At 37.5% G+C, this 21,228-nt stretch overlaps 1 protein-coding gene across 1 annotated transcript; it reads right to left on the reverse strand.

Moving 5' to 3' along the window:
- Window positions 1-1,381: 1,381 nt before the first annotated feature.
- LOC122644179 (fimbrin-5-like) lies at window positions 1,382-17,325 on the reverse strand. The gene is made up of 14 exons (XM_043837794.1): window positions 17,006-17,325; window positions 16,718-16,885; window positions 16,404-16,636; window positions 16,127-16,298; window positions 15,960-15,998; window positions 15,702-15,770; window positions 15,455-15,571; window positions 14,361-14,572; window positions 9,306-9,461; window positions 9,025-9,224; window positions 3,026-3,183; window positions 2,846-2,942; window positions 2,451-2,542; window positions 1,382-1,822 (listed from the first exon to the last, which is right to left on the reverse strand). Exons 1-14 carry the CDS (start codon window positions 17,090-17,092, stop codon window positions 1,562-1,564), a joined length of 2,061 nt encoding a protein of 686 aa, XP_043693729.1. The 5' UTR covers window positions 17,093-17,325; the 3' UTR covers window positions 1,382-1,561.
- Between the last annotated feature and the right edge of the window lie 3,903 nt (window positions 17,326-21,228).

The raw sequence follows: 21,228 nt of genomic DNA on the forward strand, positions 1-21,228 counted from the left end.
GTGGAGACTTAGAGAGTGGGGTCATGATGAGTCTAAGGAGAACAACATTGGCGGTCTCATTGTCTGTGTTGAGCGACGGAGAAATAATGAAAACAAAAATTCGAGAAGATGACCGACCTCCACTAGGGGAGTTGTTGAAGTTTCAATATCTGAAATTACATAGATGTTTTCATGATTTTTTTTTCTATTAATATCTTGTTTAATTGTTTGTATTGTATAATGAATTTGATAAGGGTAATTTAATATTATAAAATATTTATTTAATTATATTTTTATAATCAGACCTAATTGGATAGGATAATATGGGGTTTAAACCTGAAATATTTATATCCGCATCCGAATTGGATAGTTTCCAAAAATCAATTTTTCGAATTCAGATTCGTCCTAAACAAATACATACACAAATCGAATGTGGATTTTCGACTATCTATTACATCCCTCAATGCTACCTCTTCAACGGTTCAAATTTACCACATCATCATCTATCATGTGCTTTAGAACCAATTGGTTGTGACAGATGATGATCCATAAATGGTTTAGGTTTTATTGTACAAGGCTAGCATGCTGTCCAACCCAGTTCTGTGCCAGTGTTTCAAAACACGGAATTGAGGATCGAATTGGCCAATGTCGATTCTGATCTGAATCGGCCAGAAATCAATCAGGATTAGCCAAACTCGGTTAGAAACTGAAAAACCGGAGGGAGGCGACCAGATCAGCCACAACCAAATCTGATCCAAATCGGCCAATTCACCGTTCCGCCTTTTAGAGTCATTTGGAGAGCATCAGAGAACATGAGAAGGATATTATCCCATCTCTTTAAGGGTCGGAGTTGGCCTAAATTGAGAACGATGGCACTATTCCATTCTATACCACCCGAGAAAGAAAAAAAACCAGACCACTCAATGGAAGTTACCAACTTCCAACCCCCGGGGTGTGTATGGTGCAGCGCAACTGCATGTATCGCGGACTTTCAAATAATCACAGGGAATCCTTTGATAACATTGATTCCTATTTCTCAATGATATCCCACGATCGAGGCAATTGGCTAAATCCCGTGAATCCATTTCATAGAAGTGTCATTGTGAGGGTCAAAACTGATTTTGGCCCAACATCAGACGGCAGAAAAAAAAAGACTGTAAAAATTACAATAAATCCAGGAACAATAATTTGAAGCCAAATCTGAGCGGTAGTGCTGAAATAAACCATCAAACAAGTAGCAAGAATGAGTAAATGGGAGCAGTTTCTTCTCGTATTCTTATTTTCACTATTCAACACCATGAACATAAAAAATTGTCAAAAGAATACACCTACACAACTGCAAATTCTAATTACAAAAAATGAAAGAGGAACCTAGCAAGGAACCTAAATCCTGCTCAAATGAAAAGAAGAATGATTTTACAAGACTTTTTTAAGAATCACAAGTACACTAAAAAATAACTGTGCATCCCTTCCCACTTTAAAAAAAGGTGATCCCAAAATTCTTTACTGCAAAATAATTTTCATCTCTGTTGATCTTCTAGAAATTAAAAAGAAAAGGTTGTTTTAATTTAGAATTTGTGGGTCATTCATCAATTGCAGCAGTGTCACTTTCAAGCTGCAAAGACGTCACAGATGCAGTATCTGAGGCTGCATCGTCCATGGTCATCTGTGAGATCTCACCTGCTAAAACCCCTCCATCTGTTTCATCCACTAAGGATGCTAGGGATGAGTTTGAGGCAGAGGCAGAGGCTTCGGCGGGGGATAAATCTGATCCTTCTACTGGTTTTTGTAGGCTCCAATACATAATGCTGGCGGTCAGAGTGAGGATCATCTTCTGGTTTACCTGCCAGACCAACAGAATATGAGACAGTTGAACTTAAAAAGATCAAACCTAGGCAATTCTGTCCACCCAAAATTAGTGTACAGGTCCACTAAGATTGCAACTCAAACAGAAAAGATAAAAAAAATATATTTTTAATAACAATGACAATAACAATAAATAACTCCCATCTGATCAGTCCGACTAGATATGCTTATCTAGTCAGCCTAAAATCCACCACATGGCATATTGGATGGGGTCTAAATTTTATAGACAGGTAGACCACTAGGTCCCCCCTGCTAACCTGTCAAGTTTCATCTCAATGGTGTTTGCCTAGTGGAAAAATGGAGCTTAAAAATCCAGGACCACGGGAGAGTGCACAATAGTGGGTAGGCACGCATGGACATATAGGGAGATGTACGCCAATACACAGGGCTATATGGCTGAATTTGAGTATGAAATTTGACAAGCCTACCCAGACCGCCCACTGTCTATCCAACGGAAAGAATTGCCACATCATTTTGTTATGTGGCGGAATCAGATGGGTCGCTAAGAAAAGCTCATTTGCATCGGAGCCAGAAGCGAATAATAACAATAATAATAAGTAGCTTGAGGAATAAATACACTAGTCTACCATAAATATGCTCTTTACCTCCATGATGTCCTCGGGCAATAAGAAAATGGAACACCCAAGCTTTCGTGCAACACTGATTATGTATGTAGCATTCAACTTCTTTTCGTCATCTGGCATTTTTATAACAGAAAAACAGTCAATAATTTTCATTTTCACCTTCACTTTCACGTCCACTTTCACTTATCTATTGTTTATTATTTATCAAGATGGGAAATTTCTTTCTACCTAACATACAAAACATATTTCCTGTTTCATGCTACAAGAAATTTAAAATGTGGAAACAATGGTGCATTCCTCATTCTCTTGTAGAAGGCTTCAACTCCTACAACTCCCAAGATGATAGGTTATCACTTATCATAGGAACAGCTCTCAGTAAAATGGAAATTAACCAGTCCAGTCGCAGGAAATCATACCAGCTTCACCCTTTGTAACAAGGTTCCAGTTGACTACCCTTGGCTCTACAGCACTAAGAAGTTCAAGGAAGAATATCCCATTTGATAGATTCTTATCCTGAAGAAGAATGGCAGTAGACTCATCATCAATCACAGTTCAGGATTTAGGGGTTAATCAAACAAAAGTTAACGCTTCTTTACCTTGAAGCTCTCCATCTGAGAAGTTCTGCCTGTTTTCTTCACCTTGTCATTTGCCCAATTTAGGATGTAAGCATCTGTCATCTCCTTCCCTTGGGAATGGAATCTCAAGTTTTTAAGGAGTTGGAGCATATTAAACCTCATCAACTGCCATAGAAATGCTGAGACAGACCTAAAATTTCAGTGAAATTGAACCACCAAACATACTTATGACAAACATTATTGGATGCTTCCAAGTTGCATTGATAACTTATAAAACTAGAGTTTATTAGGAAACATAGAACCTTACTTTCTATTAAATACACAACTAACTTGGTTTAATAATGAATTGAGATGTTGATTTATGACATGAAGCTATTTTTGTGAAGATTCCAATGCCAGCTTAAAAATATTGATGCCGGTTCTGATGAACTTTGTGTTGGAGAAAAGCCACCATCATAATATAATGGTTGTTTGTTTATGGAATTCTGTAGCTCATACAATACGATGGCCAAAAGAAATGTTGTGACAGAAAACTGTGAATGTCATTGCAGCTTAATATCAATCAAAATCTGCAGTTACACCCTTTAATCTTGGCTAATTTAACCAAACATAAAAAGCACTATGATTTGAGTCAATTTTAGAGTCCAGTTGATGGGTTCCTAGAAGCCTAGGTGACTATGCTCAGAAATCCAATGAAATAACCAGAACCACAGTAGGTTAAGAAATCAGATTTCAGGAAATTTTAAATAAAAGAAAATCAAGGAATTAGATTCAGCCAAAATTCTAGTGAAAGACTAATTGGATGTGCGAATATAATATCAGAAATCAGGCTTGATCCAATGGTCAGATTCTTAGGATCTGAAGATTCCTACTAGAAGAAGGAATTCTCAAATCTGAGAATCAATAAAAAATTCAGATAAACGAGATTAGAGATCAACTTCAGTATGAAATAACAAGCCTAAAGATAGCCAGGAATTATGATATCAGATTTAGTAAACAGAAATTAAAAATTGATCAAACTGAAATCAAACTTTTAGAAGGAAAGCAGGAAATCAGACAAAAGATTGAAATTTGAAACCGTATGAAGTTTAAGAACAGAACCGATGGCCTTTAGTGAAAACAGATCTGAAATCCAATGGTTGGATTTGAAGTTTCAGAAAATTCCTAGTTGTAGGAATTCAAGAAACCAGAAAAAGATTGGATTGATAAGCATGAACAGAATCAGAACTTCAACAGAATTGTAAACAGAAGTTCAGGAACTCAGATAAATCAATCAAGCATCAGATATAAGTCAATAAGAAAGGTGTACAGGAAATAGAAAGTACAGGTACTAACTTGGAACCGATGGAGACATAATGAAGAAGAATAGGGAAGAAGGATATGAATCAAGTTTCTCACTTGGCCCTAGACTGGAATCCCACCAGCCTTGCCTTAGCATCTCAGTTTCTCACTAAGGGTACTAATGCATCTCACATCAATTATTCTGAATTTCACAGAACATAGAGGTAGAAACCAGCTTCATTACTGTAATCGGGAGGAGGCTCTTTGGCTTTTACATCAATCGATAGAAACTAGACAGGATGTAGCATACTGACCATAGGATATCCAGCAGCCAATAGGAAACAATCTTTCACAGAACATGAAAAAAAAGGGGAAAAGGTTCTCTGAGCCAGCGGGGTGGGGTGCACTAACACCTCTGTATCTATCTCTCCTCACATGAAATGATCTCGCTGCGCTCCTATATATGATATCATTTTGTCACACCTCATTGGTGCGCTCCCCAATGCTGTTTGCTCAAAGAACCCTCTCCAAAAAAAAAAAATGAATGAGGAAACAGCTCTCCCATACGCAAGCCATAGTAAAAATCATTACCTATCTAAGAATATAGCAAGCCAAGTTGAAAGGCTGAGATTTTATAGGGATTAATCCAGCCTTTACAAGGGAACTGATAATATTGATAAAAAACAAACAAAACTAACCCATACTAAACCCCACGATTGGGGTGAACCAGTACTGAACCGTGGCTCAGTTTTGAATCAGAAAATGGCTCAAAACCACAAGCCCCTTTTGTGGCCTGGTTTTACCCTGTGATGGTATTTGTTTAGGTACCTGTTATCTGCATCACCAATACTTTAGTTTATAGAACAGCAGATGATGGATAAAAAGGCACCTCTAATACAGTAATATGTAGAGGTACAACAAAGAAAAGGTTCACCCACAGCAACATCAGACTCTCTCAGCATCATTTTTTTAAGAATTGCATAAGGTTTCATGGGTGCTGATAACAGTTATCCATGTGGAAGGCTAATATGGCGGTTCTGACCATTGGATATCTAGGGAATGATCTGAATTGCCATGTGTCAAAATTCAACCTCAAATTCAATCATTTACACTCACATGAATGCCCATGCAACCTGTTAGAGCTGAAACTTGACATGTGAGTAGGGGACTTGGAGTCTACGTAACTCAGAAAATTTCAGCACCATCATCTGCACAGAGTGTTAGGTGCCGATCCATAAGAAATATCCTGGGAGGTCACTATGATAATCCCTCCATAGATATTGTTCTTTCTCTAACAACCACTGTAATGCTTAGATAAATAGACACAGTAACATTATTCTTCTTCTGATAACTCTAGATTTAAATTAAAATAAAATAAAATAAAATAAAATAAAATAAAAAAAAAAAAAAAATAAAAATAAAAAATATATATATATATATATATTATAGAGAAATCTTCCATCAAACTAGTTGATGCAGTTTACTAATGATTGGGTCTTCCTGAAAGACTAATGAACTTTCAAAATATCTGAGTTCGTGACATGAAACAAAGTAACAGTATTTATAGAACTGGAAATAAGAAAAAGGAAATTCTGAATAGAGAAGGGGATGCAGGAAACTTAACCTGTTAGTAGACAGATTATCCATAGAGCAGAGGATGCAGGAAACTTAACCTGTTAGCAGACAGGTTATCTCATAACTCAAAAGAAGAGGAAGAAAAATGTTAACAGGTGAATGCATTACTACCCCCCCCCTCCTTTTTTTGGGTGCCCAAAAGTGTCACTTGACTCACTTTTTATCCAAGTAGTCTTTAAGGGTCTTTTTGGTATCACTTTTCATTTTATTTTTCTGACACAAACATTTTTACAGGTATTTAGTATAATTTTTTTACCCTATTTTTATTTAAAATAAACCAGAATAAAGTCAAGACCCTATTATGTATTTTGCCCAGAAACCATTTTTGATCATTTTCTCGGACACTTTAATGAGCACATGCTCATAAGTCTTAAAAGTGAGGGGTAAAATAGTAATTTACTTTTATAATTAGAAATGCAGCCTCCTCTCTCTGCATTGTTGTATAATTAAAAATCATTTTTGATCATTTACTGAAATTCTATATATAAAAGAAGGTTGCCGAAGGACCTTTCTGTTCTGAATTGTTTTGTAATTGGCTATCAGACCTTTTGGGTTTTGTCGTCAACTCATGTTTCGTTGAGCTGTGTTCTTATGATGCAACAGACTTTATTAACGATTTTGTGAAGGATTTGAGTTGGAAGATGGGTGAAGGCGGAATCGCTTCATCCAGCACTTAAATTATTCTATTCATCGCATATCAAACCTATTTTTCATTCTACAATCAATTATGTTAGTAGTTACCAAACAGTTTTCCTTTTTTGATCGAAAATGGTTTTCAGTAATGATTTTTTTTTGCTTAGGCCAAAAACAAAATGAAAAATGATACCAAAAAGACCCTAAAAGGGAAAGTACTTGTGTTAGTGAGGGAAAAAAAGTTACTTGTACCTCAGGAAAATTGAGGGAAATGGCCTCACTATGTGTCAACTGGGACAGTTCAATTGGGATCCTCCTGGATGGTATATAAACACTAAATTTATATGCCCATATCTTGCACTCAAATGGTTAGTTAATATGGTTATCTGACATAGTTTTACCGAAGTTACCCCAAACAGAAATAGTAGGAGAAATGATACAATTAATGGAAACAGGAAATGAATCCAAACTAGATTACTATGCTTGGTTAGTGGGAAAAGCCTCCCACATGGAAATGGGAACACCACAAATGTGATCATGAGAAGCATTGACTTATGGAGAAATGGTTTCAATGTCACTGTGGTTTTTCTACTGCCATCCATCCTAGGGAAGGCTTACTAACATTGAACACTTCAAAGAGATGGGTGGATGATTTTACAAAGTAGTGTGTTGGATAAAATTTAACATTTGTGCACCCGAAGTCAGCCATCAATGAAAGGAAAACATTCTAGCAAACACGTACACTTGAAATCTAGGTTTAGGTCACACCACTTTGCTTCATCTTTCTTCCACTTTCAATTGAGAACCCATGGTTCATCTCAGAGACCCAGACCACAAAACATAACGATAGCAATAAAAGCAACACTCAGAAGTTTCATTGTATTGTGGTCATCATATTGTCTGGCCAATTTGTGTGGGGTCGGTGTGAAATCTAACGCTAGTGTGTTACAGACTTTTATGTGAGGCTCAGTTAATGGAGTGCTAATCCCAAACCAGTGAAATCCAGTAGGAGATCAGCTTGCGACAAGATTGCAGGAGAAAAAAGACAAACCAGATTTGAAAAGAAAACTTTTAACAGAGTTGTAGTTGGTCTAATTTGGCCAATAATCAATTTAAAGGACTTGATTTTAGTGTAAGATTTTTGCAATGTGTAATCAAAATCTAATGGCCAGATTCACACTTATGGAGTAATCCTACTTGGGAAGGACAGCTCTACAACTGCAGAATCAATGGACAGAATTGGGGCCCTAAACAGATATCAATTAAGGTTCAAATAGCTGATTGAACAGTAACAAAATATAAAAACAGAATTTCCAAAATAGAACCAGAAATCTGAAAATTGTTTGAATCGTACTTACAGTAGGATTTCAGATTTTAATTGGAAAGTTCAGATTTTGTCATTTTGAAACCATGACAAGATTCAGAACTAACAGCATAATAGGGAACTGAAATAAGAATTCAGAGATTTTGCCATTTTGAAGCCATGACAAGATTCAGAACTAACATCATAATAGGGAACTGAAATAAGAATTCAGAGATTTTGCCATTTTGAAGCCATGACAAGATTCAGAACTAACATCATAATAGGGAACTGAAATCAGAATTCGGAGATTAATTTTAAAACAAGAGATTTGGAGGGAGTAGGAAACTAGAATTCGATGGGAAAGAAAGGATGTTTGTGAGATTTTGAAACTGAGACTCAAACTGAATAGAAATAAAAGAAGATAGAGCAGATATGTTCAGGAATCACCACCTGATCTACAGGGCTGGAATCATCACCAATACCCAACCTTGGAATCACCACCATGGAGCCTACTGAATCACCACAGTAGGGAGCGTTCTGAATTACAATAGAACCAAAGGACATACTCAAATTCATGTACAAGGCTGTAGCCCCTCACAAACTTAAATAGAAGACTTAAAAGCAAACTCAAACTCAAAAGGAAATACCTAAACCAATGTTGAACTGATTAGGTAACTTAAACTAACTAGGAACTAAAATAACAAAGGAAAGAGGCTGAAATAAGGCTGGAATCATAGACACCTATTTGAACAAAACTAAAACACATCATAACAAATAAAATAAAGAAATAAATCTCTAACTAAACTAACTAATAAAGGAAATCCTGTATTAATTCCTCCCACCTGTATTTTAGAATCATTAAAGTGACCTATTACAATAAAAACCCATTGGGCCATAGGCACAACATGTGTAGAACCCAACACAAGGCTTTTTTCCACTAAATAAACCCACTTCTGTGTTTTATTTGCACCATCAGTATAAGTGACTGCAACACTCATATATGGGGGCTAGCTCCCTGCTATCTAATCTTGCACTTGACAGTACTTTACCAAATAACAATACTGAACAAAGCAAAATAAAAAGCTGGATCAAATCAGGCAGATATGAGTAAGTCAGAAATAGTTGAGTTAATTCTCCTGACAAAAATGTTTGAGAAGAAGAAGCATACCGAGTGTGAGCTTCTTATTTCCTTGTACAAAATCATTTCCAGCTACATTGACTAGGGAGAATTTCATTTGTTTCCCGATCCTGATAACTTGGTTGCAATTCTCTACTTTTCTAAATGGCATCTTAATGGGAGGTTTTGTTGCCTGCTTCCAGTTAACTGATCCTGGAGACACCTTATCAAGTACTTCCAAAAGGACCCATCTGCAAGTATAAGAAATGATCCCCATCAAGCAGGATCCACAGATGCTTCCAATTTTACATGCCTAGAAAATACAAGCTCACCCATTTCTGACATCCTCAAACACATTATTGACATATGAAGTAATTCCAAGACTATTAATCCACAGTCGGAAGCATCTCTCTTCCCTAGATACTTGCACATCATCCGTCATCATCTCTGCGAAGGAGATTTTTTTGTCATCCAATGACAGGCCATTTCTGCAAAAGAGACCCAACCCTAATTAATATAAATTCCCAAACTTACTGTAAGAGAACAAGATCCATTTGACACAAGTCAGAGAGGAGGAGATATCTGATTTTGATATTGATGGACAGGCATACACTACCCAAGGATCAGTACAATAAAGGCACTAATCAAGGAAAGGAAACACTGAAGCATCCCCAATGCATAGGGTTAGGATCCAAACAGAAGCAGAAGAAGGTGGTGTGGGGTGAAAGCAACTTCCATCTGTTCTCTGTTCTTGTAAAATATTTATATTGTGAATCTCTCGCTAAAAATTACAAGTGAGTAGGGGGTTTGCTAACCAATTGTCACCTAAGTTCCTCAGAATACAAAAAGTTTGAGAGTATGCATAAGGATTGAAGAATAAATGTAATTAAGTGGTGTATATGCAGGGGATTTAAAATCCTCTTTTCAGCAGGCCCCATACTGAAATCGTTTTTTTTCTTCTTAATTTTTATCACCACCACACCATGTGATCCTCTAGGTTTTAAACTAATTGTCAATACCCTAAAAATCAATTATGCTCCCCCCCACCCCTGTTTGTTCATTTTTGCTTTTCACTTTTACAATATGCCTTTCCCCCAACCCCCCGACCCCTTTGTCGAGAGAAGGTGATGTGTCGTATAGTGAAATGCTTTCAGTGTGTTGGGAACCCTGAAAAGATGACGTTCATGTCACACGAAGGGAAGGAACGACCCTACCAATATCAGTGACATAGAGATGTCTACCATTTGACAGTCCAAAAAAAATGCAACAAAATGCAATTATACCTTGTTAGAATACATGTGTATTGGTTGGGGGTCCATGGATGTTTATGGACCTCCATACTGTGGGGTTATATTCCCTTGTTAAGTAGTTTAGATTTAGGCTACTGAGTTTTCCTAGTGTGTTTATGCTTTATACTTAGCTCGGTTGTAAGTTTCATATTCTCTTTGTAATTCTGTTTTACTTTATAAATAAAGCTTAGTTCCATCGATTCCTCTCTCTCCTGGTTCTCCAAGGTACTGATATCGTTTCTTGGCATCAGAGTTCTCTTGACAACCTGGGTTAATCTTCTATTCTGGTTTTGAAGGTCAACAATGGTTTCAGTTGAAGGTTGCAGCAACCTATGCTGTGTAATACCATTGTAGGCCCTAGTTGGTGATGATATGATGATATACTAGGGTCTCTACTATCTTCTTATTGATTTGCATGGAGTGGGAAGTCATTTGAATACAGTTATCTTCAGATTCAAAGTTACAGCAGTTCTGGAATTCAAGGTTTTTGAGGGATATCAAGATATTCAATTATTTTATATCCACCCATCAGATTATCTTCCAAGTTTTCAAGAATTATTCTCCCATACAGGAAGGCCACTCGACCTTGGTTTGAAGCTGATCAGCCCTGCTGATCATATGTCTTTGCTGCTCACAAAAGCTCCATGCGGTACTCTGTTTTAGAGTAGTTTTTTCAGAAACTTGATTCTCTAATTAGTTTTATCTACCTAGCAGTTTTCTCTGAAATTTTGAGGGTTTATTTAAATTCCTTTGGAGGTACACTTGATTGCTATTTTGAGGAGTTTTGAACCACTGATTGTGGTTCCATTTGAAAACCCAAACATAGCTTGTCTGTTTTCTTGTTTTTTTTGTTGAGATCGACTTCTGGTTTTGCTCCTGATCTAACCTGCAGATCAACCCAGTGTTTTGGGGTCTTGTACTCTTATCTGGGACATAACTCGATCCATATTTGGGGTCAATATGACCAAATATCTGGGTTTTATATTCCAGATTTGCAGTTTTGTGCCTGCGGTTACATCAGATTCTTCTTATATCAGTATCGTCTGCAGGGTTTTTATATCCAATTGCTGGTTTATCATCTCTCAGATTTGGAGAATTATTTGTGGTTGTTTGCATCTCTCATTTGATCTATTTGATACATCATTGCTGACCCAAAACCTACAACGAACAATGTGAATCTCCAGATTACAGCTATTAAACTATGGGGAATTCCAAATACCTTGTTATGGGCTCAAACAGTCGAGGTTTACACTACTGCAAACAGAAAGTTGAAGTACCTCCAATCTGATCCTCCATGTGCTGATTCCAAAGAACCTGCTGGAATAAAAGCATATGAGGAATGGATGCGAGAGAATGATACGCTACTTATATGGCTGTGGAATAGCATGGATCAAGCTATTGTTGCAAACTTAATGTTTCAACCCACTGCCAAAGGAGTCTGATTGGGACATCTTTCCCTTTCCAAGCTTCAACAAATGGTTCCCAATTGCATGAAGATTTCTTGTTTGGAATGTGAAGCCTGTAAGCTTAGGAAGCATCACCGTACTCCATTCCCATCTCGTGATGTTCCTCGTAGTTCTTCCCCTTTTTTTTTTTAAAGTTCACTCTGATGTGTGGGGTCCATGTCATGTTAAGAGTCCGTTAGGGTTTGCTTATTTTGTTACCTTTGTTGACAATCACTCTCGTATAACATGATTATATATGTTGAAGGATCGTACTGAATTTTTTTTTTAATTTTTTAAAGCAGTTCTATTCTGAAGTTAAAAATTCAGTTTGGTCTGTCAATTAATATTTTTTTGGTCAGATAATGCTTTAGAATATACTCAACGTGGCATATCTGATTTTTGCTCTGTGCATGGCATGATACATCAAACTAGTTACTTTTATACTCCTCAACAGAATGGTATAGCTGAACAGGAAAACGGGCACCTACTTGAGGTTGCTCGTACCTTGATGTTTCACATGCATGTTCCCAAATATTTGTGGAATGACGCCATTCTGAGTGCTTGCTATTTAATTAATCGTATGCCATCCACTGTTCTTGGTAATCAATCTCCTTTCTCTGTTGTCTTTCTTGATGTTACTCAGTTCAGTTTACCTCCACGGGTGTTTGGTTGTGTTTGCTTTGTTCACAACCTTCGCCCTGGACTTGATAAATTATCCCCACTTGCTTTATTCAGACTTATGGAGTTGATTATTTTGAGACCTTCTCACCCGTGGCACAGTTTATCTCCTTAGCCATGAACCTTGACTGGCCTCTATTTCAGCTTGATATAAAAAATGCATTTCTTTATGGTGATATTGACAAAAAGATTTATATGGAGCAACCTCCAATGTATGTTGCTCAGGGAAAGAATGTGCCAAAGGTTTGTCATCTTCTTAAGACTATATTCAGGTTGAAACAGTCTCCGCGTGTGTTGTTTTAATTCAGTAAAGTTATTAATGGATATGGATTTTCTCTATGTTTTTCTGATCACTCTGTGTTCGTACGTCGTCGGGGATCCTTGTTGTGTATGCTGACGATATCATAATTTCAGGTAATGACTCCTATAGTCTTATGGTATTGAAGATGTAGAGGCGTATCTCCATCAGCATTTTCAGATGAAGGACCTGGGAGTACTCAGGAATTTTCCGAGTTAGGAAGTTGTTTGTTGCAAGATATGTGTCAATTTGTCTCAGAGAAAGTACGTTCTGGACCTTGTATCCGAAAATGGTATGTTAGGCTGTAACTCTTGTAAGCCGACAATCCTATGGATCCAAATCTGAAACTTGGGGTGAGTGATGGAAAACGACCTTAAGGATAAATTTCAATTTAGAAGACTTGTTGGGAAAGTCATTTATCTGACCATCACTCGTCCAAATATTTCCTTTGTTGTTGGTATCATTAGTCAATTTATGAAAATTCCCAAACATGCTCATTGGGATGTTGTTTGTCTATTCTAAGGTATCTTAAAGGTGCTCTTGGCATAGGTCTCACTTATCGAAGTCATGGTCACACTAATATTGTGGGATATTTTGATGCTGATTGGGCTGGAGCTGCCAACAATCATCAATCGACTACTGGATATTGTACATTTGTTGGTGGTAATCTTGTTTCTTGGAGGAGTAAGAAGCAGACTAATGTGGCTAGGTCGAGTGTAGAGGCTGAGTATAAAAATATGACTCATACTGCAGCTAAGTTGATGTGGTTAAAGTCTCTCCTGTGAGAGTTGGGGTTCGTAGCTTCTAAACCAATAGAGATGTATTGTGATGATCAAGCTACAATTTACATTGCTAGCAATCCTGTTTTTCATGAAAGTACCAAGCACATTGAGGTCCATTGTCACTTTGTGCAGAATGTTGTTATGCAGAAGATCATCTCCACTCTGTTTGTCTTAACACCGGCAATCAACTTGATGATATGTTTACCAAGGCGCTGTTTCGCCCGACATTTTTTGAAAGTTATTCCAAGCTGGGTATGCAAGATATATACACTCCAGTTGGAGGGGGAGTGTTAGAATACATTTGTATGGTTGGAGGTCCATGGATGTTCATTGACCTCCATACCGTGGGGTTATGTTTCCTTGTTTAGTAGCTTAGAATTAGGCTATTAAGTTTTCCTATTGTGTTTATGCTTTATACTTAGGTTGGTTGTAAGTTTCCTATTCTCTTTGTAATTCTGTTTTTTACTTTTATACATAAAGCTTAGGGGCTGGACGATGGATTACATTGTCAGTCTCCCAGTTCTCTTCCCTCATAGATTCCTCTCTCTCTCTCTCTCTCTCTCTCGCTCTCAGGTACTGATATTGTTTCTACCTAAAAGATAGAACCCATATAGTACAGAAAACAGATATGATAACATAAATATTTAGCATATCGAACAAATGTAGCAAGGTAATCGAACTTTTCCCCATGCAAAGCAACCATATTGAAGAAGCAATTCAGTCTAATAACTTGGCACTTTTTAGGAAAATGTAACTGTCCTATACTAAAAATTTTATACCTAGATTCTATTACTTAATTTTCAAGGACCATAGCCGTCCTGGTTTAAGGGAAAGGTGATAAGCAAAAGTAATAACAAAGCATATGAAAAGGATGGAAGACAATGTTCTTTGTCACCTATGATGGAAGATTTGTGCAACAAATGTGAGATTCAGATTTGCCGAGCCTTCAACGATGTCCTTTGGTGTTAGGTATCTTTTACAGTCCATCCGTTCTGCATGCTCAAGTACCAATTTTGCTCTTTCAGTCGGATCCTTAATATCCAATGTACCAGGGCTACAGTGCTCAGGGGCGAGAACATTGAGAAGGTAAGCATAAGCCTCCCCATCCTGTACATGCATAAACCCATGCTAATAAATTATATCATTCATAAGAGAAGTTATTCTACATCTTATCCGATAAAAGTGGTTAGAACAATGCTACTCAATAAAGTGAGTATTCAACCAACAGACCAGCTTGATTTAATGAGATTCGCTGGTCAAAGGAAAGGAAGTACCTTGATAAAATTTAACAGTAAGATTTAAGAAGTTTGGAATACGTAAAGCCCAAAGTCAACAAAAAAGACAATGAGGAAATTTCATATGTTTGACTTTTAAGGAAGTCCTGAATGAAGTGGTACAAGTTATGGGGAAGCAAAATTATGAGGTCTGGTTATATGAACACAAGGTCTTTAGGAGGTAGAAACGTTACTACGGAGTATTCCAAAGTAGCTTGAGGATCATTTTAAGAAATACTTCCGGTAACTAAGATCCAATTTCCATTCTCTTCTGCTTCATTCTCCTTTGGAAACGTATTATCACCTATAGGATTTAATGTAAGAGAAAATGAAACCAAATTATCCTAGAACAAGCTATGCACCAATTAATGTAATGAGTGTCCAAACAGCTCACATGCCCACACATTTCCTCTTTGGAATTTGGATAACCTATTTATGAATGACTTTGGCCTGGATTTGAGACTCTTATGGTTCCTTTGACAGTCTGCTCACATTCCACTCCTAATCCAGCTAGAGGGCACTACTGAAGATAGGAGGAATTCTCTGCTGCTCTAACTCTCCCATGGACAAGAGATCAGATTCCCCTTCCAAAGGTATCAGGGTGACAGCATGCAACCAAAGTTTCAATAGTTCTGATTACTCAGATTTTGAGTGTGTCATCTTAATGATGCCCTTGCTAATTTAAAAGTTGAAAATCAGCGAATACTTTCCTTACCTTTACATCAGATGAAAAATTTGTAATAGGTTTCTTGTACCCTGCTTTTTTGAGATGGAAGTTCATCCAACGTAGTAAGATTTTTTCTGGGCTCAAACTCATAAGCTCCTCCACCTCCTGGTCATTCAACATCAATAAAGAACATATAGTAATTTTTCCTCTCAAGAAATATGTAAAATATTGAAAAAAAAAAACTTATGCACTTCCAGATTCAGAAACAAAGAGAGGGGCATCAATGTATATTTACATTGCTGTCATCCACCAATTCCACCAGTTGAGGTGTCTTCTTAAGGTTGAGGTCCGCTAACAGTTGGATCTGATATCATCAAACACAGTGCGCTAACATTAGTAAGTTACAATTGTAAAAAGAAATCTATATCAACTAAATCATTGAGTTTTCTACAGTTGATTTTGGATTGTTAACCTTTCCAATATCCCATTTTGCTTTGGTGTCCTAGAAAGATTATTTTCGTATTGTCAATGCAGAATAAGTTCAGGTTCTTACCTTTATGATTTGAGAAATTAACCCAAGTATGAGGTGTGGCTGCAAAGAAAGAGAAGAAAAAAGGAAAGAAAGGAATTTCAACAACAAAACCAAAACTGAGGAGTCCTCAAACTGCTAACACAATGCTGACGAAACTCAAATGTGTAGTTCGAAATGGCAAAACTAACCCTTCCTTCAACCAAGTCCTGTGTTCCAATGTTAACCACTGTGCAGCCAATAGCCTTTGCAGAATTAAGGCAAAGGGTATGGTTTTCATTTCTTTCCCAAGGATTTAGTACTCTTTTGGTGTTAATAGCTCGTTCATCTATTGTCCCAGGCACCGCAACATTGATCAACTTACTGTAACAAGCCATTGGATGCATCAACAATCAGAAAAGAGCTACTTAAATCAACAAGCAAATAGAAGCAGTGCAGGAGATTGTCACAAAGACCCTGCATATATACCAGAGAAGAACACCATCTTTCGCAAGATCAAATAGAGCATTAGTATCTATAGGAAGAAAATTCTTCAGAAATGGATCATCTCCAAGGTAGCTATTGATGTGGGCAACATAAGAAGCCTGCTCTGATTCGCTAATGGTGTGGAGAAGAGTGGTGGTCGTGGCCTTGAGGAATGCTGACGAGTGCTTAGAGCCACCCAATTTGGCTGTAGCTCGGGCTCGTAAATTCAAATATGCCTACCAATTCGAAGAGGAAAATCAACATCAGTTCATCCTCATCCATTCAACTCAAACCAATAAGGAGAAAAATAGTCTCACCCTTAGGAAGGCTTCGAAATCGATATCATCGTTCATATCAGAAGACTCGCTCAAGATAACAGAGATCTCCTCCTCAGTGAACATCTGATGAAAGTCCTTCAATTTGGCCATTACAGGCGGCAAATCTCCAACAACCACTTTACCCGATTGACTCCTCAACGATACAAACTAGAAAGAAACATAACCCAATTCATATATCACCTCAAATCGCAGAGTAATCAGATTTGATACCGAACTTGAATAATGCACCACTTCTGAAACAAAAGAAGAAGACTTGGAAATACTCACCTTGGATTTGAGCCCGCGAAGCTCGACCTGAGTGAACTGGCTCTGGAGCGATGAATCGGACAGATGAACACCCACGAAACTGGACATCTTTGCGGCTGTTGCTAATCGGAAACGGGGTGTATGGAAGAAGGAATCACTAAGTTTATGATCAGAGTCTCAGTAAACAAACAGAACTCAATTCAGTCTCCAACGATGGAATTCAATAGGAAACAACACTCAAGTCAAAGCAGGAATCTAGATCCAAATTCTCGACCAGAGAAAAACCCAATTGAGAGAATCTCCAATGTCATCATCATCTTTCTATTGCTGCCACCAAAAATAATCTTATCATCATCTTTCTATTGCTGCCACCAAAAATAATCTCTGTTGTTTATAAGAACTTAGTCAATGAAGCGAGAAAAAAATGGAAACCAAGACCATGTATCAGAGAAACAGAGAGAACCCAGGAGAACAAACCTGTAAAAAATCAACGAATGATGTTGAAGGCGATGATGTGTTTTCTTCCTTCCATATGATTGTGAAGGTTGGTTTGACTATTCTTAAGATATTCTTCTTCTCTCCATTTGATGTGCTTGTTAGAACATGGAGAATGCAGATACACAGAGAGAGAGAGAGAGAGAGAGAGAGAGAGAGAGAGAGAAAGAAGGGATCGATTTTCCTTCGTCGATGGGCAAAGTGAGAGGAGAGAAAACCGTTTTGCCTTCGGACCCGCGAAGACTGAGGGGGCCAACCTAGAGAGACTGTTGGCTCTGAGATCCTCTTTAGACTTGCAGGACGGTCCTTTGCGACCTTGCAAGGCAGAGAGAGAGAGAGAGAGAGAGAGAGAGAGAAGGCTTAAAATGTCAATGGCATGACCGGTGGCAATATGAAACTTTCATTCTTTCCTTGTCCTAAGAGTAATGATGTTGGTGTGATTTGGTTCGGTTTGGTTAGATTCGATTCCATTCACAGTATCAAAAGTAAAAATTAAAATCGAACCGTTTATTAAATGGCTCCATGTAATGAAACCAAAATCGAACCAATTATTATATGATTATATTGTTCTTAAACAAAGTCTCATAGGAAATGCTGTATAAAAAATCTACTCTAAAAGTCATAAGCAATTAATTAATATGCCTAGAATGCTCTATTGTTTTCATCTAAGGCTAAATCTCCTAATGACGTGATCCTATCAGCACATTGTGCATGCATTGATTTTCTCGTAGCTTCCATGCCTCCTCCAAGGTCGACGATTACTCCGTTGCCTTCATCAACCTCCATGGTCTCAACTTGGACGGCCCCCTTCTTGATAGTTTCAAGCTCAACTGTGATGCCTCTTGGAACCCAAACAAAAATCAAAGTGGTTTGGGTTTTCTAATTTGAAATCATCTTGGTGAGTCTCGGGTGGATGTAGCAACCCCTTCTATGTTCAATAATATTTTGGTTGGAGAGACAATGACTAATAAGGATGGATTACTTGAGGCTCTTTTAGAAGGAACCTATATGCTAGTGGTGGAAAGTGACAACCAAGAGGTTATCTCCTATCTCCGTGATTTAACGAAAATTCTGACTCTCTCAATTAGACCGATTGCCATTGATATTAAACATCTGGTTATTTATTTTGACCAGGTTTCATTTCAATATATTCCAAGGGAAACCAATGTTGTGGCTGATTCCCTTACCAGGAGGGCTCTATCTCTTATGAATTGGATAGTTTGGCCTAATTCCGATCCTTGTGTTTTTGTTGATTCAATCTCAAATCCCAGGAGTGTAATCCGTGTTCTTCAATAGTAATTTTGTTTAACAAAAGAAAAAAAAATTATTATAGAAGTATTCTCATAAAAAACATAAATACTTATTTAATATAAATCGATAACATTTTTTTGAATCTTGAATGCGGCCATGGGAATGTTGAAGATTTGGAAAGATGTTATGGTTCCCGTGCCTAGAAATAGGACAAAATGAATTTACCATTCAACCCCTATTAAAATAAATGGATTCTATTCACGTAGTTCCCCTTGCATGTGCTCTCATTGGTCCCCTGTAATAGTGCAGGTGGTACACGACCTGACAACAATCTCTTGCCCTAATTTAATATATAAACCAAAATTTAAGACTAAAATTGAACAACTAACTTTTTTTTTTTGGGTTAAAAGGGAGCTTGTATATTATAAGATGTTATGGTTTCCGTGGCTGTATAGAAGAAGCCTTCAACTTGCCATCTATTAACTTTTTTTTGGAAGATAGTAAATCGAACCATTAAGTAAACAGTTTCATTTTTTAAACCAAAATCAAATCATTTATTAATCGATTTAATGATTATTATATTACTAACTTAGTTTTGATTTCAATAAACAGTTTCAATTTTGTTTTGACACCCTTTTTTTAAATTCCAGATTTTGGGTTCCAAGGTAAGAGTTCTCAATCTTCTCTCTCACATGATAGGATGGAATTAATTTCCTCCCACCTGGTCATACTATACATTTTAGTTTTGGCTTTTTGCTATGTAGATTGATGGAGATTGTCTTGAAGGGGGGGAGGGTGTGAGATGGGTCCCACCGTTCATCATTTCAGGTATTTTCGATCTTCCCAAGTCACATGTGTATGTGGTGTTTTACTTGGTGTTCTCATCCCCTTCCACTGGCCCTGATATCCCATTCAGCAAAACACGTGGCAGACATGCATCCACTTGGAATCCACTTCACAATGCCAGAGTAGTACAAAAGTCCTACTACAAAACTAGTTAGCTAGAAACAAAAAAACCTGCAAATCATCACGATTCACTAATTCGATCAGACGGTTCTGATTCGATAATCCAGTTGCCTCTCTACTGATGTGATCCAAGACCGGTTCAAGAAGTAGTCAAATACAAAAGATTTGTAAAGCCGGGATTGCACTGTATAATCTCTTTTTGCTTAGAAGAATAATCATGGCCGTAAGGGTGTTAAATGGTTCGATTCGAATTAAAGAGTCTCAATTTTGAAGCCATTATCGAATCATTAAGTAAACGGTTTGGTTCGATTTCGATAAACGATTTATGTTTGATTTTGGTACATTTATGTACATCTAAGAATATTAAACAGTCTTTTTTGTTAAATGGTTCGGTCCGATTTAATCGGGTCGTTTTGTTTTCAATAAATGGTTTTGGTTTAATTTGGAAAACCTTAATATTCATGGGGAGGTGATGATGTAGGTCAATGTAACGTGTGGTGATGAGGATCTAGGAGGGCTGATGCATGCACAAAACAATGTGGGGTGGTATGGTGGTTGGTATATTAAGGCGGAAGCGTAAAGAAGAATAGATTTTGGTTTTGAGATTAATAAATGAATGAGGGGTTAATAATGACAAGTGCATCTAATCGGAGGTTTACAATCACATCAATCATCATCATGAGTTGTAAATGCCGAAAAGTGAGGGACGATTTTGCACTTTGCACTTTCGTCATTAGAAAATATGGTATCCTTAACTTATGGAAAAAGTCAACAATTAATTTCCAAATCTTCTCTTCTAGTCGGTTCCTTCGGTCGTGTTGGGTCGGTCGGGCAGGTGAGTTAGGGAGCGGGGAGGGAAGTGGGACCACCGTTTTTTTCTTTTTTCTTTTTTTGATAATAAAAGAAAGGGGTGCTGTTCTCTGTGCCGCAGCGCGGGCGGCACCCATGCATATAGGGGTGGGCGCAATGACCATCCTGCCCCCTGAGTGTCAAGCCCATGTGTTTGGGCGTAGCCTACGCTACGGCACAGAAAACATTCTCCCTAAAAGAAAAATGAGAGAACGTTCTGGGCTACGCTAGCACTCCCATGAGTCTATCTCTTTTTCTCCCTATATGAAAAGACACCTCTGCCCCCTTGTTTTGAGAAGGAGAGAGATAGACACATGGGAGTGCTCTGTGCTCCCGGTAGAAAATTACTTATATAAAAATAAGAAAATTTTTATGCACTTCTCATGAGATAACACATAATTACAAAAATACTCTTCAATTTTGGAAAATTTTGAATGCCCCCAAAAGTTCTTACAAGTTAATACATGCCACCATTCCATTAATTTAGGTTTAACAGTGTTAAAATCAAGGGGTAAACTAACAAAAGTGCCCTCGCAAAAACAAACCCCTGCAAAGAGTTCCCTTGCTGGGATGAGAACTGAGTTTTTGATGCTATAATTGAAGATAAAAAAGAGAATTTGGTTGACAAAGGTGTCGGTGTTATGTTTTCCTTGTCGAAGGAGATAGTTTAAAATGTTCTCTTT

Source organism: Telopea speciosissima, chromosome 10 (assembly GCF_018873765.1).
Source record: "Telopea speciosissima isolate NSW1024214 ecotype Mountain lineage chromosome 10, Tspe_v1, whole genome shotgun sequence".
Taxonomy (NCBI): domain Eukaryota; kingdom Viridiplantae; phylum Streptophyta; class Magnoliopsida; order Proteales; family Proteaceae; genus Telopea; species Telopea speciosissima.